General features: G+C 38.3%; 1 protein-coding gene across 2 annotated transcripts in view; it reads left to right on the forward strand.

Annotated features, from left to right (window-relative positions):
- The first annotated feature begins 1,047 nt into the window (after nucleotides 1-1,047).
- DCTN4 (dynactin subunit 4) overlaps nucleotides 1,048-26,411 on the forward strand; it is a 50,223-nt gene continuing 24,859 nt past the window's right edge. The window contains exons 1-9 of one of the 2 annotated variants that reach the window (XM_010344570.2): nucleotides 1,048-1,227; nucleotides 4,945-5,015; nucleotides 7,570-7,748; nucleotides 13,409-13,452; nucleotides 16,641-16,748; nucleotides 18,204-18,224; nucleotides 18,646-18,719; nucleotides 18,971-19,083; nucleotides 19,381-19,490. In XM_010344570.2, coding sequence (XP_010342872.1) covers nucleotides 1,093-1,227; nucleotides 4,945-5,015; nucleotides 7,570-7,748; nucleotides 13,409-13,452; nucleotides 16,641-16,748; nucleotides 18,204-18,224; nucleotides 18,646-18,719; nucleotides 18,971-19,083; nucleotides 19,381-19,490 — 855 coding nt within the window. In that variant the 5' untranslated portion in view covers nucleotides 1,048-1,092. The remainder of the gene's footprint in view (nucleotides 1,228-4,944; nucleotides 5,016-7,569; nucleotides 7,749-13,408; nucleotides 13,453-16,640; nucleotides 16,749-18,203; nucleotides 18,225-18,645; nucleotides 18,720-18,970; nucleotides 19,084-19,380; nucleotides 19,491-26,411) is intronic. The other variant, XM_003934028.3, reaches the window with a different exon arrangement.

Raw genomic sequence — 26,411 nt, forward strand, 5'->3', positions numbered from 1 at the left:
TTACATACTGCGGAGTCCTAATTAGAAGGGAGTCAGGCTAGTGGGACCGAGGGAAAGCAAAAAGAGCAGATGCACTATAAGTCTGCCTTTCTTCATGGTGCAGGACACATAGCCCTCCTGTGCAAATAATTCACAATCTTCCTGCACCTAGCTATCACGAGACACCTGCAAGTTAGCTCCCTGCAACCTTGGAGTTATCAGTACTGCTCAGCATCCTGCAGCCCAAGAACGATCCTATAAAATCTCCACCAAGCCTTTGTTTCCTTGAAATTAGCTCGTCTCTGGCTGGTCTGCCCATTGCAACCTTTCAGTGTAATTTCATTCTTTCTCAAATAAATCTGCATTTGTTTACCTAAAACGATCAATAAATTCTTTTATCACCCACGTAATACCAGTCTCACATAGCAGCTACTCACCCAAGACACAGATCTAAGCCTTAGTTTACACATTAGAAAAATGTAGACGCCTACCAACATCGTTCATTGATTTCATTCCCTCCTATCATACTTATTGGAGGTCCACAATATAGGCTTAGACCTAATGCTAACGATGTACTCAAAACCTGCGTAGAGGAACTCACAGCCTAAAGTTTCAAATGAGACAATGTACGTGAAAGTTCCCTAAAGGCCATTGGGAAGACTCAGAAGACAGTTGCTGGTGTGACTCTTGTCTTTCAGTCCCCACGGAGCCCTGTCCCTTTGAGAACTTCATTTGTCTCCTGGATGCTCGCCTGGAAAGTGGAGCAGGGGAGGCCGTCGTAAATAACACAAAAGAGCAGCTTTTCATTCTGGAAAAAACGAATAAAAGGAGTTCACTGAACCTGTATGCATTCAATCTGCTGAGTCCAGACCGAATGACAGAAAGGGCAGCGGATGCTCGAGGAAGAGCTGGGGGCCTGGCCCAAGGTTGGGGAGAAAACTGGGATCCCAGCTGCGCACGCGCGCTCTGGTTTTAGCCCCGCTCAGAGCCCGACGACGTGGGAAGCCTAACGTCAAAGTCTACGTAGGAAGACGTAGGGAAGGCGGCAAGGAAGACGCTGGGCTTCGGGTCACGTGATGCGGCGGGAGGGGCGTCGGCTCCTCCCTCCGCAAGATGGCGTCCTTGCTGCAGTCGGACCGGGTTCTCTATCTAGTCCAGGGAGAAAAGAAGGTTCGGGCCCCGCTCTCGCAGCTCTACTTCTGCCGCTATTGTAGCGAGCTGCGGTCGCTGGAATGTGTGTCTCACGAGGTAACGGAGTCGTCCCATAGACAGTGGGGGCGGGGGGCGCGGCGTTCACCCTAGTCACTGCCATCGGCGGGCTGGAGCTATTTTCCCTCCTCACTGATTGGCTATGTCTTCCGTCACTCAGCTTTGCCTTAGGTTTAATTTGCTTATAATTTGTCACTTGGAAAGGAGGAGCAGCTTCGGGTGGGGCTGAGCGGATCTTCTGGGTCTAGAGCGGCCTCTGATTGGACAAACTTGACTTAGGGACCGTGCCTGTCTCCGATGGGGCTTCTTCATTGGGTGGACTACGGAGAAAGGTCTGGGAATGCTTAAGTTCTGCCCACCTGAGGGGCGAAAAAGCTCCTTTCCACGACTGATTTCGAGGATGGAGGGAGGCGCAGGCATTCTCATTTATGGCCCTCCCATCCTGGAAGTTCTGCTCCCCTTTTGTCCAGAAACTGGGCCACCATCGGACTGCCTTGCCCTGTACCTGACTCAGGCCAAGGCCTGCAGCCGGGAAGTGGCTGGGGCGGAGTGAACTATGTGAAAAGCGCTCAGAATAGAGCATGTCATGTAAGAAGCTGAAAGTGTAGTTCATCGATCTAGTGAATGGTGCTGTTCTTCACTGGCACAAGTGGGCGTCCGAAGTTGGATTGCTCAAAAAGAAGACCCCGGCCAGTAAAAAGTCACCAAATAACAAAACCCCAAAACTAATGCAGTGCTTGGCACATCTTGTTTATTCAGGAAGCTTTAGGAATTAAAAGGCAAGTAAGACATAAAATGTGCTGTTTAATAAGCCATAATCTAGTAAAGAAAAAGCTAGTGGTAATAATAGTTGCTGCTTATTCAATACTCGCTATGTACCATGAGCTTTATGTAATCTCTCCAAACCAATAAAGTAGATACCTTTTTAAAAAAATTTTTTTTACAGATAAAGAAACATACAGAGTGTTTGCTGTAAATCACACTGCCAGTAATTTGGGGGTGGGAGGGAGTACCTGGATTTGAATCTAAACAGCCTGACTCAGAGTTTTTTTTTAACTGAAGATCCCAGGACTGTTACATTGCATATGAAAATCACATACTATAAGCCATTTTATGTATTATCAATTATTATTTTATTGGAGATACTTTTCATAATAGGAATAGTCAAGAAAAGCAATTAAATAATACAAGAAAAATCGTATATATTAAAAATATGGCATTCATTTTTCTTCTCATCTCCATTAGCACTTATGTGTCTTTCCTTGATGATTCCCTATTCCAGCTCCACCTCCAGAATTTATTGGATCATATTCTCCTATGGTGAATAGAGTGCTCAGTCTCCATGATCTGTCTCTAAGGCTCTCTTCAATTAGGACATCCAGTCTGTGATAGCATCTTTTACAGCCTGCTGTGTACCTGTGATGTGGAGGCCATTAGAGTTCAGGGAAAGATGTGGTTCTGAGGGCTGGGGCAGGCCATGAAGTTCTAACGGAGAATCTGGGTCTGGAGCTGCACATGAACAGACAAGCACAATTTAGAAAGAGAGGGAAAAAAGAATGACTTATATTTTGCCTTGTTTGATGAGTCAGTGCAGATATTAGTTAGCAATACTGTATTTTATGTTTCTGGAGATTATTTGAGCAACAACTTGATTAATCTTTTCAAATTGGCCTGTTTATAGCAGATGATGAAAAAAGCCAGTTTCTATCATAGTATTTATGTTCCAGTGATTGTCTTCATTTGCAGTTGACTAGAGTTCTATAATTGTCAAATAAGACCTATATTAAAGAAAATAATTATTCTGAATTTTTTTTTTTTTTTTTTTTTTTTTTGAGACGGAGTTTCGCTCTTGTTACCCAGGCTGGAGTGCAATGGCACGATCTCGGCTCACTGCAACCTCCGCCTCCTGGGTTCAAGCAATTCTCCTGCCTCAGCCTCCTGAGTAGCTGGGATTACAGGCATGCGCCACCATGCCCAGCTAATGTTTTGTATTTTTAGTAGAGACGGGGTTTCACCATGTTCACCAGAATGGTCTCGATCTCTCGACCTCGTGATCCACCCACCTCGGCCTCCCAAAGTGCTGGGATTACAGGCTTGAGCCACCGCGCCCGGCCTATTCTGACTTTTAAAAAATAAAATTAATTTAATTTTTGGACTCCAGTTTTTGAATTAAATACAGTAATACTGTCCCATTAATTTGTTTAAAAATCTCAGCCAGGCGCGATGGCTCAAGCCTTTAATCCCAGCACTTTGGGAGGCCAAAGCGGGTGGATCACGAGGTCGAGAGATCGAGACCATCCTGGTCAACATGGTGAAACCCCATCTCTACTAAAAATACAAAAAATTAGCTGGGCATGGTGGCACGTGCCTGTAATCCCAGCTACTGAGGAGGCTGAGGCAGGAGAATTGCCTGAACCCAGAAGGCGGAGGTTGCGGTGAGCCGAGATTGCACCATTGCACTCCAGCCTGGGTAACAAGAGCGAAATTCCATCTCAAAAAAAAAAAAAAAAAAAAAAAAAAACCTCTGATTGGGCTGGGTGTGGTGGCTTACGCCTGTAATCCCAACACTTTGAGAGGCTGAGGCTGGTGGATCACGAGGTCAAGAGATGAGACCATCCTGGCCAACATGATGAACTCCATAGAATTCTATGATAATCTAATGAAGAGATTAATAAAATAATCCAATTTGTAAAGTTGTGATCAAATATCCTTCTATCTGGCCTACCTTTATATGACTGTAGAAACGTGACCATACTTTAATTGTTAAAGAAAATGTTTTAAAGATTTCTCATTATTGAAGTAAGTTATAGAACTCTAGTCACCTGCAAATGAAAAGACAATCACTGGTACATAAATACTATGATAGAAACTGGCTTTTTTCATTATCTGCTATAAACGGGCCAATTTGAAAAGATTAATCCAGTTGTTGCTCAAATAATCTCCGGGAACATAAAATACAGTATTGCTAACTAATATCTGCACTGACTCATCAAAAAAGGCAAAATACAAGTCATTCCTTTTTGCCCCTTTTCCAAATTCGGCTTGTCCATTTATTATCCTGTCTCTACTAAAAATACAAAAAATTAGCTGGCCATGGTGGTGTGCACCTGTAGTCCCAACTACTCAGGAGGCTGATGCAGGAGAACTGTTTGAATTCAGGACTCGGAGATTGCAGTGAGCTGACATCAGGCCACTGCACTACCGCCTGGCGACAGAACGAGGTACTCCGTCTCAAAATAAAGAAAAAAAACCTCATTGGTTGGCTATAGCTGACTACGTAAATATTAATTTATGCTTTTCTTCGGTGAACTTGTGTTACTTCAATAATGAGAAATCTTTTAAAAATTTTTCTTTAACAATTATAGTCAAGTTTTTATAGTCATATAAAGCTAGCCAAGATAGGAGGATATTTGGTCTCAACTTTACAAATTAAATTATTAATCTCTTCATTAGATGATCATAGAATTCTATGGATTTCAATTGGAAACTGTAGATTATTAAATAAACCTCTTTTAACACATAAAATCCCAATGAGAGAGAATAGGAAAGATTGGAAAAACAGAAGGGTTTTTTAAATACAGAAGGCAAAAAAAAACAGAAACAGGTGCCTGAAGAATAAACCCTAAGCTGCAAACAGTCTGCCTTCTTCTACAGTATAACCTATTTTAAAATTCACTGTTTGACAAGACATATACACAAGTTAAGCTGAGTTTCTCCTCTTTTTTTTTTTTTTTTTTTTGCCTTGTTTCTTCCTAGGTGGATTCCCATTATTGTCCCAGTTGCTTAGAAAATATGCCATCGGCTGAAGCCAAACTAAAAAAGAATAGGTAAGACCTGGATTGATTTTTTTTTTTTTTTTTTAACTCCTGTTTTACTCAACTGTTTTCTAAAATATCTGGCTAAAAAGACACAGGGAATTAACTTTTCTAACCAGCTGTTTTTCATTTTTAAGCTTCACTATTGCCAAAGATGAAATGCCCTTTGATTTTTGAAATACATTTTCTACTTTAGAACAGTTTTATACTTTAGAATTATTGTGAAGATAGTAGGGAAAGTTCCCATCTACCTCACATCCAGTCTACCCTGTTGTTAACATTTTACATTAGTGTGGTATATTTGTTACAATTAATGATCCAATATTGATATATTATTATTAAATAAACTACATTTTATTCAGATTTCTTTAGTTTTTCCCTAGTCTCCTTGTTTTCCAGGATTCTTTTCAGGATATCACATTATATTTAGTAATCATGTCTCCCTAGGCTCCTCTTGAGTGTGATAGTTTCTTAAAATTTCCTTGGTTTTGATGACCTCAAAGTACTGCATACTGGAGAGGTATTTTGTAGAATGTCGTTCCATTAGGATTTGCATCATGTTTTTTTCTCATCAGACCAGGGGAATGTATTTTGGGGAGGAGAACCACAGAGGTAAAGTGCCATCTTTCATTATGTCATGTCAAGGGTAAATACCATGAATGTGACCTACCATTGTTGGTGTTAACCTTGATTATCTGGCATGAGCTAGTGTTTGTCAGGTTTCTCCACAGTGAAGTTACTGCTTTTCCTTCTTTTTTGTACTTTACTCTTTGGAAGGAAAATCACTGTCACAGAACATACTTAAAAGACTATAGAATTTTGTCCCCCTGTCCTTGAAGACTATCGGCATAAATTATCTGGATTTGGAATTCTTTTGCATGGAAGATCTGTGTCTTCTCCCCCATTTATTTATTTTTTAAATCACTTACTTATAGGACAGTGGGATGATGAATATTTATTTTACACTTTGGATTATAATCCGATACTACTTGATTTATTTATTTATTTATTTTGCTCAAATTATTTCAGCTTAGGCTATTGGGAGCTCTTTCAGTTGACTCCTAGATCCCTTTGGCATACCCCCATCATTAGGGGCAGGGGAGAGTTCTGTTCATTTTTACTTGTTCATTTTCTTGCCAGTACTACAAGATACTCCAGACTCATCTTGTGTGTATATTGTGTGTGGGCCGGGGGTGGTGTGTGTTTGAGATAGTGTCTGGCTTTGGTGCCTAGGCTGAAGTGCAGTGGTGCAGTCTCGGCTCACTGCAGCCTCAGCCTCCCAGGCTCAAGCAGTCCTTTCACCTCAGCCTCCTGAGTAGCTGAGACTACAGGCACATGCTACCACACCTGTCTAATTTTTGTATTTTTTGTAGAGACAGGGTTTTGCCATGTTGCCTATGCTGGTCTCAAACTCCTGGGCTCAAGCAGTTCACTTTGGCTTCCCAAAGTGCTGGGATTATAAGCCTGAACCGCTGTACCTGGCCTCATCTTGTATATTCTTTGTCTCAGCCTTACAATTGTTTCTCCAAGGAACCTTGGTTCACTTTATTGGAGAATAGTCTTAGAAACCAAGGTGTGGCTGCTGGGCATGCTCATTTCTCCTGCTTGGTGTTTAGTTTTTAGCTTGAAGTGAAAGTCCTTTTGCTATTAGTCATACTCCCTATACCCTGATGGATGTGAACCACTATTATGTGTCTTTCCTGACCTGAGAAGTAACCCCTGATAACCGGATACTGTTTTGTATGCTTTCTACAAATTAATTTTTATCATTTGATCCTCAAAGCTTCCTTTTAAGGTAAGTACTATTATTAACTTCTTTTGATAGCATCTACATGGCAGACTATAACAGATAATGCAAGTTATGTTATAGAACAGAACTTCAAGGCAAGTACAGGACCACAGGAGAAATCTTGATAATCCGTGGTGGTGAGAGAGTTAAAAGCAACAAGACGTAGGGACCTCCTAAAGCAGAAGTTGGCTGAGCACTAGCAAGAGTAGCATTTAAGGAGAGAACAGAAAGCCCTGGAAAAGTACTGCTTCTCAACCATTCCAGTTCGATAGCATTGTTTGGTATCTGTTTCAGCTCTCTGGCACAGCAGTCAGTTATTTTCCAAATCCAGTTTCACAGCTTCTTGTGTTGTTGATTCTGAGTTTTCTGTAGCACAATTGGTCTGTCCTTTCTAAAGGCATAAGCTGTGACTTCAGAATTATTGTGAATTATTTCTCTTTTCCTCAGAAATCTTTATGATCAATACAGACATTAAAAAGAGTCTGGAATAGTGAACTGTATCTGTTAACAATGATTCTCTCTGTGGAGTAAGATTGGGTTGGGCTCAAATTCTTACTTATGCAATAATTGCATATTTTTTAAAAATAATGAGCTTGTAGTACTTTTGAACTGTTAAAACAAAGTTGGTAAGAATGTTGTTTTTTTTTTCTTGAGAGACACTCGTGTTTATATTTGTTCTCTCTTGAATTCCTAACACCTGGAACAATGTCTGGCACATAGTAAATGCTTGACAAATATTTGTTAAATGAATGAATGGTTGCGTTTGCCATGTCACAGATGTGCCAATTGCTTTGACTGTCCTGGCTGCATGCACACCCTCTCTACCCGGGCCACAAGCATCTCCACACAGCTTCCAGACGACCCAGCCAAGACCACCATGAAAAAAGCCTATTACCTGGCATGTGGATTTTGTCGCTGGACGTCTAGAGATGTGGGCATGGCAGACAAATCTGTAGGTGAGTGAGGTGGACTTCAGCATGAAATTTTGTGCAAATGGCAGTGCTGTAATTGCTCATAGGTAATTATTTATGTAACCTGTTGGGGCAGTTAGAGCTAAATTCAGAATATTTTGTCATTGACTCTTCTGTGTTCCCATATTTTCACATTTATAAACCTTAGTGTTTTCTTAGTTTTGTTTTTTTTTTTTTTTTTTTTTTTTTTGAGACAGAGTCTTTCTCTGTCACCCAGGCCGGAATGCAGTGGCGTGATCTTGGCTCACTGCAACCTCCGCCTCCCGGGTTCAGGCGATTCTCCTGCCTTAGCCTCTTGAGTAGCTGGGATTACAGGCATATGCCACCATGCCCGGCTAATTTTTGTATTTTTAGTAGAGACAGGGTTTCACTGTGTTGATTAGGCTGATCTCAAAATCCTGACCTCGTGATCCACCCGCCTCAGCGGTGGATAAATAAATAAAGTGCTAGGATTACAGACATGAGCCACCACGCCCAGCTGACCTTAGGGTTTTATCTGAGATTGGGTAAGATGTAGTTTTCTTAGAGTTGATAAAATAACGTTTATAAATCTGGTACATTCTTGTGATCAGAATATTAATGCTCTTCATGAAAAGCATTCATGTTAAAACACATAGATAAAGTTAAAAGATATAAATGACAGACTAAGAAAAATAGGTATATAACGCGCTTAAGATAAATACTCAAAAATGAGGAACCCTTATAAGTCAATAAGAAAAAGACTTAGGGCCGGGCGCGGTGGCTCAAGCCTGTAATCCCAGCACTTTGGGAGGCCGAGGTGGGTGGATCACGAGGTTGACAGATCAAGACCATCCTTGTCAACATGGTGAAACCCCATCTCTACTAAAAATACAAAAAATTAGCTGGGCATGGTGGCACATGCCTGTAATCTCAGCTACTCAGGAGGCTGAGGCAGGAGAATTGCTTGAACCCAGGAGGCGGAGGTTGCGGTGAGCCGAGATCATGCCATTGCACTCTAGCCTGGGTAACAAGGGTGAAACTCCGTCTCAAAAAAAAAAAAAGAAAAAGACTTAGTAGAAAAACAGACAACGGATAGAAACAGGAGTTCTCATAGTAGAAATAAAAATGGTCAATAAATATGCAAAAAGATACATTCAGCTTCCCTAGTCAACATGTAAATGCATATTAAAACTTCCATTTATTTGGCAGAACATTTTAAATCCGGTTGTGTTAAGCTGGAACATGGGAGAATAGTTCTGTCATACGCTACCATCTTGGACACCAATTTTAAAACATTTATCAAAATTTTAAATTGCTTATATTTTTCTGTGCAGTAATTCCATGTCCAAGTGTCTGTCCTGGAGCATTCAAACGTGTGCTCAAAAACTTTTACATATATATATAAAATGTTTATCAATGAAAGAGAAAAATTGTGTATGATTGGATTTAAGGACCACCTAAGGCATTATATACCTACATCATTTGAATGTTTGAGTGTTTTAGAGTAGAGATTGCATTTAACTTTATCAGGAAACTTTCTTTTTGCAAATTCTGTATTTCATGGTTAACATCAGAAAGTGGAAACATTTTCTGTATAGTCCATAATCTTGAGTTGCTTTTGATTTAAGTGATCCAAAGTTAAAAAAAAATTAATAAAATCTTGAGTTGCTATTAATGCTTTATATAAGCAGCAGCATCACTGACTCCCTATTTTTTTCATTCTGAAGTTTCATTGTTTTAATTTTCTAAAAATATTTTAAACTTGTAAAAATTCTAATTTCGGGATTTTCATAAAAAGTACAGAATATTGACTAATAAATGGGGAAGCTCATAACCAACATTTGGCATAACTAAAATGAAGACAGACTGGCTAAAACCTTTCTATAGATTTACACAATTTGAAAGTAAAATGAATGAAGTTTCTTTAAATTCAGTTATGTTCTTAAAAATTAATCCTCGATGCTATTGAGTTTGCTCTTTGGTTTAGAATGCTTTGAGCTGTTGATGGTTTTTCTTCCTTTGTATATTGAGTTGATAAAATACATACTCTTTGTTTTTTTTTTCTTTTTTTGAAAAATCAGAAATTCTACAATACACTCGTTTCTTTTTTTTTTTTTTTTTTTTTTTTTTTTAATAAAGACGAGGTTTCACTATATTGGTCAGGCTGGTCTTGAACTCCCGACCTCAGGTGATCCGCCCGCCTTGGCCTCCAAAGTGCTTGGATTACAGGCGTGAGCCACCACGCTCAGCTTATACTCTTTTCAAAAACGGGAAGTTAAATAAGTATATCTTAGTTCCTTAAAAATGCTCATTGGTGAATCACTATTTACCTAAAGTGTGACTGAAAATAGAAAAATTCTATAACATCTTTTTAAATTGCCAGTAAATATTTGCGTGTATGTCTTAGTGTCAGTATAGGAGATAAGTTAGTTTATCAAAGAAAGTTAAATGTTAAAAGTAACCTCAGAGTGGGATAATATAGGCCTCAGTGAATTAAAGTATTGTTTTTTCATGTTTGTATTTTGTGTCTTTTTATCAAATAAAAGAAACAGCCCAGAAAACCGAGTAGATTTCTCAGTTTGTTACGCTGTTAGTGAATGTTTATGCTTTTTGGATTATGAGTCATGAAGACTGGAGAATTTATATTTCAGTACTATAAACTTGTTCTGGCTTCTAGAACTCTATCTCCTCTAGGGTATCTTGACAGTGATAATTGAATACCAGGAACTCTTAAAGAGTATGCATAATTTCATTTCTTCCATGGTGTCATTGGCATCTCAGAAGCCCCAAAGCCACTTAAGTTAGAACTGTTTGTTTATTTATAAGTCCTTGTTTATGATGTACAGAGAAAAACTCACAATGAGATCATTTTATATCCCAAATTGCTATTTAGAATAAATTTCCAGTTCAAAAGAAGCAATTAGATAAAATATTCAGATGTTTAAAAAAAATCACAACTGAAACATTTCTTTCACATAATTATTTTTCATGATTGCCTTAAGTGAGGCAACTTCTAAAATATTAATATTATACTAAAATGTTATTTCTGCCATTTCTTGCAAGAGGATGCAATGTCACCTTCAGCAAGGTAATTGAGTCCTTTTTGTTTTCAAAAAAAGTGATTTTATATGAAATATGTATATTCATGTACTTATCACCCAAATTAAGAAATGAAACATAGCCAAAACAATTTAAGCCCTTTCCCCTACTGTATCTGTCTTCCTGTCTGCCCTAGAGATAATAATCACAATCCTGAATTCAGTGTTCATTAGCATCCGTGCATGTCTTTATATTTCTTCACATACGTATGTAGCTACAAATAATATTTTTCACTATTAAGCAAATGGAAACATACTGTATGTTCCTGCTGTATCAGCATTATGTTTCTGATACACAGTTGATTCCTGTATGACTCACCACAGTTTATTTATTCCACCTTCTCTTGATGAACATTTATGTTGTTTTCGTTTTCTTTGCTTTTGAAAAAACAGAGCTGCTGGAGTCAATCTTGTGTGTGTTTCCTAAAGCACAAGGGTAAGGGCTTTCTATATAACTAGAAGTAAAATTGCCAGTCCTAAGTCTTGTACATCCTTAGCACTCCAAAATGGTTTGGCAGTCTTTGCTCCCAGTAGTAACATATGCGTAAACTACCTGTTGCTCCGGTTCCTTGTCAGCTCTTACTCTTTTTGGATTCTAAAGTTTTTCCAGACGATGATTGTGAAGTGGTATCTCATTATACCTTATTTTTTCCCTTTATTTGGTTAGCTTTATCAAGATATAATTTATGTATAATAAAGCTCACCAATTTTAATGTAGAATTCTGTGATGTTTGATAAATGTATAATCACATAGCCACCATCATAATCATGATATACATCATTTCTATCCCCCTGGAGTTTCCTCATGCCCTTTGCAGTCAGTTTCTTCTCCCCGCCCCCTGGCCCCTGACTAGACTGATATGCTTTCTATCACTAGAATTTTGCCTTTTCTAGAAGTATATATAATTGGAGTCTTATATTACGTAGTCTTTTGTGTCTGTCTTCTTCTGTTTAACATAATGCTGTTGAGGTTCATCCGTGTTTCTTCTTTATACTCTCCTTATTGTTGAGTAGTATTCTGTTGTATGGACATACTTCATTTTATTTTTTCATTCTCCACTTGATAGACATTTGGATTGTTTTCGGGTTTTGGCTTATATGAATAAAGGTGCTGTGAACATTTGCTTATAAGTCTTTGTGTGAATGCATGTTTTCATTTTTCTTGAGTAAGTGCCAAGGAGTGAAATTATTAGGTCATAGGATAAGTATGTGTTTAATTTGGCTAGAAGCTGCCAAACTTTTTTTTTTTATTTTTAAAGTAGAGATGGGGTTTCTTCACATTACCTGGGCTGGTCTTCAACTCCTGAACTCTAGTAATTCTGCCTCAACCTCCAAAAGCGCTGGGATTAAAGGCATGAGCCACTGCACCCGGCCAATGCCAAACTGTTTTCCAAAGTGACAGAACAATTTTGGATCCTCACCAGCAAATTAGGAGAGTTCTAATCCCTTGACAACTCGATATTGTCAATCTTCCTCATTTTAGCCATTCTAACACACGAACAGCAGTGCAGTTTTAATTTGCATTGTCTCAGTATGTTTATTTACCATCCATATATCTTTGGTGAAATGTCTGTACAAATCTTTTCCCTACTTTTTAACTGGGTTTTTGCTGTTGTTGTTGGTTTGTTTTAATTTGGTTTTTAAAACTGAGTTGTGAGAGTTCTGTATTCTGCGTACAAGTCCTTTGTTGAATATATGTTTTGCAAATATTTACTCCCGGTCTGTGGCTTGCCTTTTCCTTTTCTCAGCAGTGTCTATTGAAGAACTCAAGTTTATAATTTCAATGAAGTCTAATTTATCATTTTTTAAAAATTTTATAGTTTGTGCTTTTTGTGTCCTGTTAAAGAAACTTTAGCGTAACCCAGTGTAACTAAGATATACCCATGTCTTCTAGAAGCACTGCAGTTTTAGCACTTTATGTTTTGCTCATTTCAAGGGAAATTTTATAAATGTTGTGAAGTAAGGATCCTTTCGTTTTTTGTTTTTTGTGGGGGTTTTTTTGGAGGTGGGTATGTGGATATTTCATTGTTGCAGCACCATTTGTTGAAAGTATTCATTATAGTTTTACTTTCAGTACTTTCAGTTTTCTTTAATAAAGTTTTCCTTTGTGATTTATGCTGTGTGTTTCTTACATAAGAAATTCTTCTCTAAGCCAAGATCATAGAACATAGAAAATGCACAGCGTTACAGATAAGAGCAAAGTCTCTGGAGTCAGACTGAGTGTGAATCCTGGCTTTACCACTTACTGTCCATGTGACTTTGAGCAAGTTATTTAACATCTCTGAGCCTCAGTTTCCTCATATATGAAATGAGACTAATGAGAGTCCTTATCTCAGTGAGTTGTTATTAGAATGAAAGAAAATGTAATACATTTCAAGTGCCTGGCACAGAGGCTGTGCATTAGTGGTGGTGATGGTGGTGATCATTATCACCATTATTCTATGTTTTTTTAAAATTTTGTTCTTACCATTATGGTCTGTAGAACTTAGGTTTTAAGTTTCATTTTATGGCCTATGGAAGACTTGTTTTATAAAAATAAAATTTTCAAATTGTGAAAGTCTTATTTAATATTCTTTTATTTTGTAGCTAGTGGCGGTTGGCAGGAACCTGAAAATCCTCACACCCAACGGGTAAGTAAAGGGTCATCAGAGAGAGAGGATAAAATCAGAAAAGAGTAAAAGACTGAAGATGTTACATTTTATCAGTGGGTATGACCTTTGTTTAGAAGTCCATGAGATGTATTTTTGCATCTGTTGCACATAGAAAGTGCTCCTCGTTGTAAGACATAGAAATACCATGTCACTTTTTTCCAGGTGACTTAAGATAATGGAGAATCCTAGGTGTAGCTTTAGTTCTGTATTTGATTTGTACCTCAGGAAAAGGAACCAAGTTTTTGTTTTTTTCTTCACACACGCACCAGTAAGTTAAGGTTCCATTTGTTCTCAGATACTCTTAGAAATGTCATAAACGGCCGAGTGTGGTGGCTCATGCCTGTAATCCCAGTACTTTGGGAGGCTTTCCTTTGTCTTGACTTTAGATAACCTGGTGACTATGCACCTAGGTGATGATCTTTTTGTGACGAATTTCCCAGGTCTTCTTTGAGCTGCTTGTATTTGGATGTCTAGATCTCTAGCAAGGCCAGGCAAGTTTTCTCTGATCCTTTCCTTAAGTAAGCTTTCCAAACCTTTAGATTTCTCTTCTTCCTCAGGAACACCAATTATTCTTAGTTTTGGTCACTTAATATAATCGCAGACTTCTTGGAAGCTTTATTTTTTATATTATTTTTTCTTTGCCTTTGTCAGATTGGGCTAATTCAAAAGCCTTGTTTAAATGTGTCTTTCATTTCCAAAATTGTGATTATTATTTATGCTATCTGTTTCTCTGGAGATTTTTTTTTTGTCCATAACCTGTATTTTTTTTTAATTTCCTTAAGTTGGTTTTCACCTTTCTCTGATGCTCCTTTGAGTAGCTTTTTGAGTAGCTTAATAATTGACCTTCTGAATTCTTTTTCTTCTAAATTTTTTTCCTTCTAAACAATTCAGAGATTTCTTCTTGGTTTGGATCCATTGCTGGTGAGCTAGTGTGATCTTTTAAGAACCCCGTTTTGTCGTATTCCCAGAATTGTTTTTCTGGTTCCTTCTCATTTGGGTAGACTATGTCAGGAAAGATCTGGGACTTGAGGGCTACCGTTCGGATTCTTTTGTCCCACGGCATGGTTCCTCGAAGGTGCTCTTTCCCTTCCCCTAGGGATGCGGCTTCCTGAGAACTGGACTGCAGTTATTGTTACTGCTGCTCTGGGTCTAGCCACCCAGCACAGCTACCGGTCTTTGAGCTGGTACTGGGGAGTGTCTGCAAAGAGTCCTGTGATGCAATCTGTCTTCAGGTCTCTCAGTTGTGGATACCAGCACCTGCCCTGGTGTAGGTAGCAGGGGAGTGAGGTGGACTCTGTGAGGGTCCTTGGTTGTAGTTTAGTGTGCCAGTTTTCTTGAATGCTGGTTGTGCTAGCAGTGACTTGTCACGTGGACAGACTCAGGGCCTCTGGTTAGCCAGGATGTTACAGGGTGGTGGAATTAGCTGTTGTTTTCTCCTTTTGGGGTTGGGGTGGGGGGCAGGTTTCTTTTATGAGTTGCTGTAATGGCTTGAGTTCGTTAGCCTCCAGCCAGGACGTGATGCTTTCAAGAAAGCAACAGGTGCAGCAGTGTGGTGGGGATACAATCTTGTCCTAAAATTGCATGGATAAATATTTGAGTTTCTGAGGTGATCAGTGGGGCAATAGAGCACCCCAAGAGTTTAGTCTTTTGTCTTGGGCTACTAGGGCAGGTAGTGAAAGGTGGGGACGTGTCTAAGCTCAGACTCTTCTTGGGCAGGGCTTGCTGCGGCCACCACTGTGGAGGTTGAGTGATTCTCAGGCCAATGGAGTTAATGTTCTTAAGGGGATTATGGCTGTCTCTGCTGTGTCATACAGGTGGCCAGGAAGTAGGGGAAATCCAGCAGCGACAGGCCTCACCCAGCTCTCATGCAGCCAGCAAGGCCAGTCTCACTCCCACCGCGCCCCATCTTGCCTCAGGCTGTAAGCCTACCTGCTGAGAAAGCAAGCCAGCCTTTTGGGCTCCGCCCCTTCCCTACTGCGTACATGCTCATATCTGTACTTCCCCTTCACACTGTCCCCATCTCACTTCTGCCGAGGAAAATTTGCTCTCGGTCAAAATTATTACACAATTCACCTGGAAGTTCCGTCTCCCTGCGGTCCTTCCTCAATTCTACTGGCAGCACTCCCCAAGGACCCCTGTAAGATTAAAGTCAGAAACGGCTTCCCTGGGAACCAGGAGTGCCTACAGGGCTCTTCTCTCTGTTGTTTCTTCTACATTTATGTTTCACTCGGCTCCTAAATTTGTTTCAGCACTAGATAAGGTTAAACTTTTCTCCCACGATCTGGATTTTTAGGTTCTCCCATGAGGATGTGTGTTTAGAGGTGGACTTTCCCCCTCTCACACTTTGGGCACCCACCATTTTTCTGCTGTCTCACAGATTTTGCAGTGGCAGGCCACTTCTTTCAAAGGGTCTGTGAACTTTTTCAGTTTTCCTAGTATGTTCCTGCAGTAGTTCTTGGAGTAACAGTTTACAGTGTGAGTCTCCACATGTTGTTCTGTCTGTCTGAGGGGAAGCTGTAGGTTAGTCCAACCTCCTATCTGCCGTTTTTTTCACCACCTCATCCTCTTGAGTAGCTGGGACTATAGGCATACGCCCCCATGCCCAGCCAACTTTTGCATTTTTTTATAGAGACAAGGGCTCACTCTGTTGCCCAGGCTGGTTTTGAACTCAGGCCCCAAGCAGTCGACTCACCTCGGCCTCCCAAAGTGCTGGAATTAGAGGTGTGAGCCACCGTGCCCAGCCTTGTTTGAACTTTTTATGATTAATATATATTGCTTTCATAGTTGACATGTATTTTAAAAATTAAAAAGTGTGATGTAGTTGGGGAATAAAATACAGTATAAAATGTCATGTTCTTAGAGAGAAATGGTCCTGTGGCCGTGCAGAAACAAAATGAGAGCAGTTGTAAGGGAAATAAGTAATGAAGTAAGAGAGGAAGACATTTCCAAGCCTTTTCATTGCCCATTTCTTCCTGTCCTTGAGCTTCAGTTTTCCACCGGTTTAGAAAACAGATCCCATAGCAAAGAAAGTTCTCTGAAGAAAAAGGGCAAACTTGCCCATCTTCATTTGTCTTCTCTATTCATTATGTGTCTAGTCAGTGTAGTGGATTAATTTGGTATGTTTTCTGTTAGTGTTTTTGTGTACTGAGTCTGTGATTTTTTTACAGATGAACAAATTGATTGAATATTACCAGCAACTGGCTCAGAAAGAGAAGGTTGAGCGAGATCGCAAGAAACTAGCACGGCGTAGAAACTATATGCCTCTGGCTTTTTCGGTGAGAATTGGGTACTAAAAGGATTTGTGAGACCTGTAGGGCCTAAGAACAGTGATCCTTTTAGAAAGTGGCCATTGTCTAGATTTCTGAATGGTGGATAGCAGAGAGAGGGATTCTTCAAATTATAGATATTTAAGTCCAATAGTTATGCTTTTGCCATATCATTAGTTCATTTGAGTTCTTTGTGTTTTAAGGACATTTGTGTTTCTTTCTCCGTGACTCCCTTTTATCTTCTGATCATTTCCTCAGAAAAGCTGTTAATTTCGTAGGCACTCCAGAACTCTACGTACAGCTTTTGCATATTACAGAAAGTCTGAGGAGGGATGTGAGCAAATGGTAGATTTTAGTCATGTGACCCATGTAGCCTACCTTTGACATCCTGGCAGTAGTGGTTTCTCAGCGTTAGTTATAATTTTTTTTTAACCTCCTCCCCTGTTTCTCCAAGATGAAAAACACTGACTTTTTACATAGTACATTTGTGTGGTTAATAGTAATATATGCAAGTAGAATTTGTGATAAGAATTATTTATGAGAGTCATTCTCTACCAGTTTATGTACTGCTAGTAAGAAACAAGAAATTAGGATTTGGAATTTTTGTTATTTCCCCCTAAGTTTTATTTGCTCTCATAGTACAGTTTGTTTTCTGTGTGCTTGCTTGGGGCCCAGCAGATTGACATTCAATAAATACCTTTTATTGAATGACAATGACGTGTCAAGCTCTGTGCTAAACACTTTACACATATTACTTTATTTATTCCTCACAAAATCTTGTGAGAGATCATATCCCCTTTTTACACTAGAGGAAATGAGACTTGGTTAAGCAACTTGTCATACTACATTCACATGAAAATTAGTTAAGTCATTGAAACCCTAAGGGTTGGTAAAGTCTATATAAAAATATCTAGATTAAGCTGGGCATGGTGGCTCACGCCTGTAATCCCAGCACTCTGGGAGGCTGAAGTGGGAGGATCACTTGAGGTTCAAGACCAATCTGGCCAATGTCGTGAAACCCTGTCTCTACTAAAAATACAAAAAATTTGCTGGGCATGGTGGCACATGCCTGTAATCCCAGTTACTTGGGAGGCTGGGGCATGAGAATCACTATGCCCAGAAGGTAGAGGTTGCAGCGAGCTGAGATCACACCACTGCACTCCAGCCTGGGTGACGGAGCAAGACTCTGTCTTAAAAAAAAAAAAAAAAAAAATCTAGATTAGAATTTAAAAACATTAACCCTTGCAAAGCACCTACATTTGCAAAAGAAGTGAGTTTTTCTGAATAGTCCAGTGGTACAGTCAGCATATGCAATAATGTATGTTATTTTAGGAGCGGAATTTGAATTAAATGCATTATTCTTCCAATTTTCCCATATAACCTGCCTGCTATATGCATTTGCTTCTATCTTATGCTGCATTTTTTGTCTCTGTTGCAACCTGCTGCTATTTTGGGGCTCTACAGCAACATACTATTCATGTAGTGGTAAGTTCTCCTTTATGATTCTTGCCGACCCTGAAGAAGTTAGCAGGTGACCACTGGTGTTCCAGGAAGACATCCATTGTGTATCTTAGACAATCCACATAGTTTTTGCCTGAGCCATAGCTTAGATATTTTTAGATTAATGCTAGAAGCTCACATTTGGTTCATTTTTACTGTATTAATGTAGTTTCAATCTCTCTGTTTAGTGCTGTTATTATTAAGAATAGAATAATGATGTGGGGCTACAAATTGCTTTCGTTGAAAGAACCCTTTAAATTAGGGTTTTTTTTTTGTTTTTTTTGTTTTGTTTTGTTTTTGCTTATTTCCCTGAGCTTCTCATGCTGTCCTACCCAAAATTTTTTCTTTTGATAAATAGGATGTGTAAATATGGACTTTCTAATAGGAATTTCTGAACTTTGTTTAGGACAAATATGGTCTTGGAACCAGGCTTCAGCGACCACGAGCTGGTGCATCCATCAGTACTCTTGCCGGACTTTCGTAAGTTTAGACATTAAATGTCTTTGAGGAGAACAGCAGGTATCAAAATCAATGTCAAAGGAATGAGATTAAAACACACACACACACACACACAGTTGGCAATGGAAAAGAAGATTCTTATACTTAGAAAAGACCTACGCCGAACAGATATTCTATGACAGAGAAATACTTCAATTATTGATACCATAAACTGAGGATAAGCAGATGGATCTTTGAGAAATTACTGCATTTTTTTTTTTAAAACCTTTTAGCCTTAAAGAAGGAGAAGATCAGAAAGAGATAAAGATTGAGCCAGCTCAGGCTGTAGATGAAGTGGAACCTCTACCTGAAGACTATTATACAAGACCAGTAAATTTGACAGAGGGTAATTTTCTACGTTATTCTACTTTGTTTCTAGTCTGCAACTAATTCTGTTTGTGTTTTTTATATACTTTGTGATTTGAGATTTTTAATGGAATAGTTGTTAGTAGTAAAATGATATGTAGAAAATCAAACAGCTATAATAGATGTAATTGTTTGAAATCTAAAATGTCAGATTTCTTTTCATTTTTATGAACAACACTCTTCATAAAGGCAGTATTGCATCATGTAATTACTGCTACATAAAAGTCCAATATTAAAGTCACTGTAAACTAAACCTAGTTTCTGCCTTTCTTTCTAGTAACCACTCTTCAGCAGCGTCTGTTACAACCTGACTTCCAGCCAGTCTGTGCTTCACAGCTGTATCCTCGCCACAAACATCTTCTGATCAAACGGTCCCTGCGCTGCCGTGTAAGTATTCCATTCTGTAGAACTGCCATTTGTATAAGAGGAAAGCAAAATTAATGTGGCTGGTGTCTGACCGTGGCAAAACCTTTGGAATGTAGTAACTACAGAAAATACTCGTAGAGAGCATACCAGTTGCCCAGGCACTATTTTAAATGCCTTCAGTATGAACAACTCTTATAACTCTGTGAGGTAGGTGCTACTGTGAAACCTGTTTTACAGATGTAGAAAATGAAGTATCTGAAGGTTAAGTACATAGGGTTAATCCCTAAAAGAATACTGAAAGACCTAAAATGCAATAAAATGCAAAAAAAGAAAAAAAAAAGAATTGATAACAAAATCAAATGAATTCTAAATTGACTTCCAATAATATGATTTTAATTATGTTTTCAATTGTATTATCAATGCATATAAATTACATGTTCTAAAAATCTGATATAACATGTCATAGGTTTTTGTTAAGATATAAAATTATAATATTGTTAAGAATAAAATTAAAAAAAAAAAAAAAGAATACTGAAAGAGTGTATAACTTTTAGGCTAGTGCTCAGGCTTAGGGAGGACCAATAAAAAATAATCAATTTAAAAGAAAGCAAGAAAAAAGAAAAATCAGTAAAATCCAGGCTCTGGTAATCTACAGAACACGTGACAGCGTTTCTTCAGTAAATAAATTGTATAAACAAAATGGAAAAAAAAGCTTTTAGATCAGTACTATCCAACAGAACTTTCTATGGTGATGGAAGTATTCTGTGTCTGTGCAGTCCTGCGTGTTAGCCACTAGGCACATGTAGTGGCTGTTGAGCACATGACATGTGATGGTGCAGCTGAGGTACTGAGTCTATCTTTAATTTCATTTAAATAACCACATGTTGCTAGTGGCTAAGGTTACTTAATCATTCTGTAGATTAGAAGATACTTAAAAATTTACCAACCAAACACAATGTGTAGATATTGTATAGATTCTGAGTTCAAACAAAACAGAAAGGGCCCAGGGGAGGAGGGAAGAAGGGAAAGAGGAAAGAAGGAAGGAAAAATTTGTGAAATCTTTGGGAAAATTTGAACACTGGTAGGATTTTTGATGCTATTAAAGAACTATGCAGCAGGGCACAGTGAAATGCACTTGTAGTCTCAGCTACTCTGGAGGCTGAGGCAGCAGAATCCTTGAGCCAGAGGAGTTTGAGACTGTAGTGTGTGATGATCGTGCCTGTGTATAGCCACTGTACTTTAGCCTAGGCAACATAGTAAAACCCTGTCTCGTGGGGAAAAAAAAAAAAAGATGTATTTTTTCCACAAAAAATGGCAAGTGTGTGGCCCACACCTGTAGTCCCAGCAACTCAGGAGACTGAGGCAGGAGAATCACTTGACCCCAGGAGACTGAGGCTGCTGTGAGCCGTAATCACACTACTGTACTCCAGCCTGGGTGACAAAGCCAGAAGATCCTGTTCCTTTAAAAAAAAAAAAAAAAATGGCCGGGCGTGGTGGCTCATGCCTGTAATCCAGGCACTTTGGAGGCCAAGGCGGGCCTATCACCTGAGGTCGGGAGTTCAAGACCAGCCTGACCAACATGGTGAAACCCTGTCTTTAAAAAAAAAAAAAAAAAAAAGAATGTGTGTAGTAAGATAGTAGATTAAAATATAGATGTATCAGTATTTACATTAAATACCAGTGAACTAAATGCTTCTATTAAAAGACATTGTCAGTCTAAATAATAAAGCAAATTACCGTGAGCCATCTATATGCTTATTATAAGAGGCACAAACATGAGAATTCAGAAAGGTTGAAAGTAGAGAGAGATGGGAAAGATATTGCACAAACACTAATTTTTTTAAAAGAGGGATAATTTGTTTAAAAAGAAGATTCAGTTTACAAAGAAGATACAACTGTCTAAAGTCATATGCACCAAATAATAAGACTCCAGATATGCTAACATTTGAGAAAATTGCGTAAGTGGGCAAATCATTTTGGGAAATTTTAACATACTTCTCTCAGTAACTGAGAGAACAAACAGTTGAAAATCAGTTAGAATATAGAACAGTTGGACAATTTAACTAGCAAACTTGACCAAATGGGCATTTATAGATCCTGTACCCAATATCTGCAGAATATATAAATTCTTTTCAAGTACACACAGAACGCTTATAAAGGTTGACTATATACTAGGTTATTATAAAGTAAGTCTGAACATTTTTCAGAAGATGAAATTTTTTTTGTCAGTTGAAAGCTTTTATTAACAAGAAAAGGTTTCCTTAATTCAAGTTAATACTTTAATAATAATAAATAGGTTAAGATGCTCAATAGCAGAAGGGTTTCTCTTTTGAATACTTTATTTCCATTTAGTCCTCTTAAATACATTTGCTTGTTGTGTGTTTATATTATAACAAGTAAAAGTTATGAAATACCAGCTGTTTTGGTATTTAACTGTACTGGAAAATGAAAATTTATAGAATTTTATCATTAGAACAGAGTTTTAAAAATCAAAGGAAAAGGATTTGTTTAAAATCTTTTAATATTAGGACATTATACCTTTTTTTAGAACAAATTTACAGAAATTTTACAAGACAATTTTTTAATCAAATATTAATATTTAATAATGCTTTATTTAGCCAAAACGTTATTTCAGTTGGAAAAACTATCTCCGGTTACAAGAAAAAAAAAAGTCAGAAACCTTACTGGATTTAATCTGCTTTAGAAATGTCCTAAGAAAAGTCTTATTTTAAATATTTTAAGTAGAAAAATGGTAATTTTAAAATAGTTATACTACTATTTCTGTGGTTTATGTACATATATTAAATAGTCTCTTTCATAGGAAACATGACTAGAAGTTTATCACGTTAAGCACTGTAAAATTAAAGGCAAGAGCTAATCACCTTTTAGCAAAAATAGTCTTATGCAACAGTTGCAAATATCAAAGCTATTATTTAGCAGTTGATAATGGTCTGGTACAAAATATAAACAAAGTACATCTACTGGATTGTTTTCAGCTTGTAGCTGCCCTCAAATATCCCAAATAAGGATTTCCCATAAATAAAAGCTGCAGTACAATTCACTTAGTGATTAGTTAGGCCAATCCTCCCCGACCATTATCCTTGTTCTTCTGCACCACCCCCAACCCCTGCAGTGGCACTATATTATTAAAAACGTTAAGTACCTGGGGTTTATGCTTCAGATCAAGACATCATTTGCATAATTTCAAATGATGTACAACTCTTCATGTAAAAAAGGATGTTTTGTGGTCACAATTACTTCAAAAAATAATTGTTTTCAAATAACCTGACATATCATACCTTAGCAATTACAAAATCATGATTTGGACACATGGCAGTTTGTAAGGTAGACAAATGTGAATTGCTAAAAGATGTGAACAGCTGTTTTTCTGCTTATGTTTAGAGTACTGCAAAAGTTGCATAATAACTTTATTTTTTCAATTAACATAACCAGCCCACAGTACAGCATACTAAATCACAAAGTACAAATCCAAGGAAGGTAATGCCTTTGCTAAGTTGTGGAATTTTGCCAAATCAATGCAGTTCTCTTTAATATGATAAAACCATATTTTTGTGGGAGTCACATATTACTTTAGTGATAATTTTCACCCCAAAAATATTTAAGTGCCAAATCATATTATTAAAAACATTATAATGGTTTTTAATGGTGGTTTATAACAGAGCAAGTTATTTTACACAAATTAATGTATTTTAAACTACACAATATCTCTTTTTAAGTGAGCTCCTTTGTGCAAGCTGTTAGAGTATCCAGCAGCAGAGCAATGCATGTCTAGAGGAGGTGGCTCTGCTCAGTTGTGGAGTTGGTCCAAAGCTAGGGAGAGTTGCAGTGTGTTGGAAAGCTTTGAAATTATATTTTAAGGAGATTGTCAATTTCCAAGGACTTGTTTAAAAATTGTTGAATTTTCAGGCGGAGCGTGGTGACTTAAGCCTGTAATCCCAGCACTTTGGGAGGCCGAGGTGGGTGGATCATGAGGTCAAGAGATCGAGACCATCCTGGTCAACATGGTGAAACCCTGTCTCTACTAAAAATACAAAAAATTAGCTGGGCATGGTGGCACGTGCCTGTAGTCCCAGCTACTTGGGAGGCTGAGGCAGGAGAATTGCCTGAACCCAGGAGGCGGAGTTTGCGGCGAGCCGAGATCGCGCCATTGCACTCCAGCCTGGGTAACAAGAGCGAAACTCCGTCTCGGAAAAAAAAAAAAAAAATTGTTGAATTTTCGCACAAATACTGGAACCCTCAAAATTAGACAGTTATTTCAAACAACATGAATTTCAGATGATCCCTTATATTTAGAAGCCCTGTATCTCGTTGTTTTGATCAAAAGCCATGTAGCCTTACACCAACTTATTTTTTTTTTAATTCTACTTAAAATATAGGTTTGTTGGGAGGCTGAGGCAGGAGAATAACTTGAACCCAGGAGGCGGAGGTTGCGGTGAGCTGAGATCGCTCCATTGCACTCCAGCCTGGGCAACAAGAGTGGAACTCCATCTCAAAAAAATAAATAAATAAAATATAATATAGGTTTGTTTTAAAAAACAAAGTAAAAACATGTCTGCTTGGAGAGACCTGGAGCACCCACCCAACACTGTCTACCAACTTTCATAATCGTTTTTTGTACATGCCGCTGCTGCCATTGGAGTCCCTATGCTTTCTCTTACTGAGGCTGTCAGTTGGAAGATGAAATTATAAAAGCATATTATTCTATCACAATGCAGTTAAGTTAGAAATCAGTAATTTCTGCCGAGTGCGGTGGCTCAAGCCTGTAATCCCAGCACTTTGGGAGACAGAGGCGGGTGGATCACGAGGTCAAGAGATCGAGACCATCCTGGTCAACATGGTGAAACCCTGTCTCTACTAAAAATACAAAAAATTAGCTGGGCATGGTGGCACGTGCCTGTAATCCCAGCTACTCAGGAGGCTGAGGCAGGAGAATTGCCAGAACCCAGGAGGCAGAGGTTGCGGTGAGCCGAGATGACGCCATTGCACTCGAGCCTGGGTAACGAGCGAAACTCTGTCTCAAAAAAAAAGAAATCAGTAATTTATTTATAGCAAAACTTACAGGATACAACTAAGACCATGCTTAGCTATACAGTATATATATTAGAAAAGAAGAAATATTAAAAGATTAGTGATGTCAGCATCCATTTCAGGAAGTTAGAAAAAGAGTAGCAAAGTCCAAAGACAGTAGGAGAACAAGTATTAATAAATTAAGAAACCGGGTATAGAGTACAAAAGAGCAACAAAATCAGAAGCTGATTTCTTTTTTTTTTTTTTTTTTTTTTGAGACAGAGTTTTGCTCTTGTTACCCAGGCTGGAGTGCAATGGCGCGATCTCGGCTCACCGCAACCTCCACCTCCTGGGTTCCGGCAATTCTCCTGCCTCAGCCTCCTGAGTAGCTGGGATTACAGGCACGCGCCACCATGCCCAGCTAATTTTTTTTTTGTATTTTTAGTAGAGACGGGGTTTCACCATGTTGACCAAGGATGGTCTCGATCTCTTGACCTCGTGATCCACCCACCTCGGCCTCCCAAAGTGCTGGGATTACAGGCTTGAGCCACCGCGCCCGGCAGAAGCTGATTTCTTAAACAAGTTTAGTAATAGAAATAGTTACATAAATTAAATTGATATAAATTTCTATAAATACGGTTAGTTATATAATACACCATTAATATAGCAATATCTACCAAAAGTAAAGTTACCTTTTGTCTCATCAACTTTTAGGAGTCTACCTTACACCTCCACAAATACAAACCAAAATATGCAGAGATCATGGTTTATCCACACACTGAGTACGATACATTTATTTAAAAGAATGTGCTAATAAGGGATACATTTTTATATGCAAAAAGCAAAGTGCATGGTAGGTATGTAACTTTTTGTATAAAAGAGGGAAAATACAAACGTACATATAAACAAAAAAAAGTGTCTATACATATATATTATATATATATGCAGATATAGGCCAGTGCATATGAGAAAATTTGTTGTATACTAAGTGTAGCATTTTAGATCATTGGGGAAAGAATAGGCTGTTTAAATTTTGCTAGGTGGAGTGATTATATGGAAAAAAATAAAATTGGGTTGTTCATACCCTACACAGAAGTTAATACCAGGAACATTGGAAATTTGAAGAGCAAAACTTCTAGAAGGAAATACAGGAAAATACCTTCATGACTTCTGGGTAGGAGAATGTTTCATAAGTAAGACAAATGAGGACAAACTATAATGTAAAGTTACATATTTTACTTCATTAAAAGTAAAACTTGGCCTGGCACAGTGTTTCACACCTGTAATCCCAGCACTTTGGGAGGCTGAGACAGGCAAATCATGAGGTCCGGAATTTGAGACCAGCCTGACCAACATGGTGATACCCTATCTCTTCTAAAAATACAAAAATTAGTTGGATGTGGTGGCAGGCACCTGTAATCTCGGCTACTCAGGAGGCTGAGGCAGGAGAATCACTTGAACCTAGAAGGCGGAGGTTGCAGTGAGCCGAGATTGCACCACTGCACTCCAGCCTGGTGACAGAGCGAGACTCCATTTAAAAAAAAAAAAAAAAGTAAAACTTGTACCCTCGTGCCAAAGAAAATCCAGAAAGAAATAAAAAGATAAGCCACGACTGAGAAAAGTAGTTTACAAGGTATATTATTAACAATTGATTAATGTCTAGAGTGTGTAAAGAACTTCAGCAAATCAGCAAGTAAATAAAGATAACCAGTATATCCTAACATGCAAGCTATGGCAGAAGAAATCCCAATAGCCAATAAATATGAAAGAAATTCAAATTTATACACTAGTCAGGGAAATGTACATTAAAACTGCAATGAGAAAATGAAAATTTTTTTTAATTTTAACTGCAACAGAATTATCATGTCATAATCATCAGATTAGTCAGCTATATTACAGTATCCATTAAAATAG

The sequence above is a fragment of the Saimiri boliviensis genome, chromosome 1, assembly GCF_048565385.1.
Source record: "Saimiri boliviensis isolate mSaiBol1 chromosome 1, mSaiBol1.pri, whole genome shotgun sequence".
Taxonomy (NCBI): domain Eukaryota; kingdom Metazoa; phylum Chordata; class Mammalia; order Primates; family Cebidae; genus Saimiri; species Saimiri boliviensis.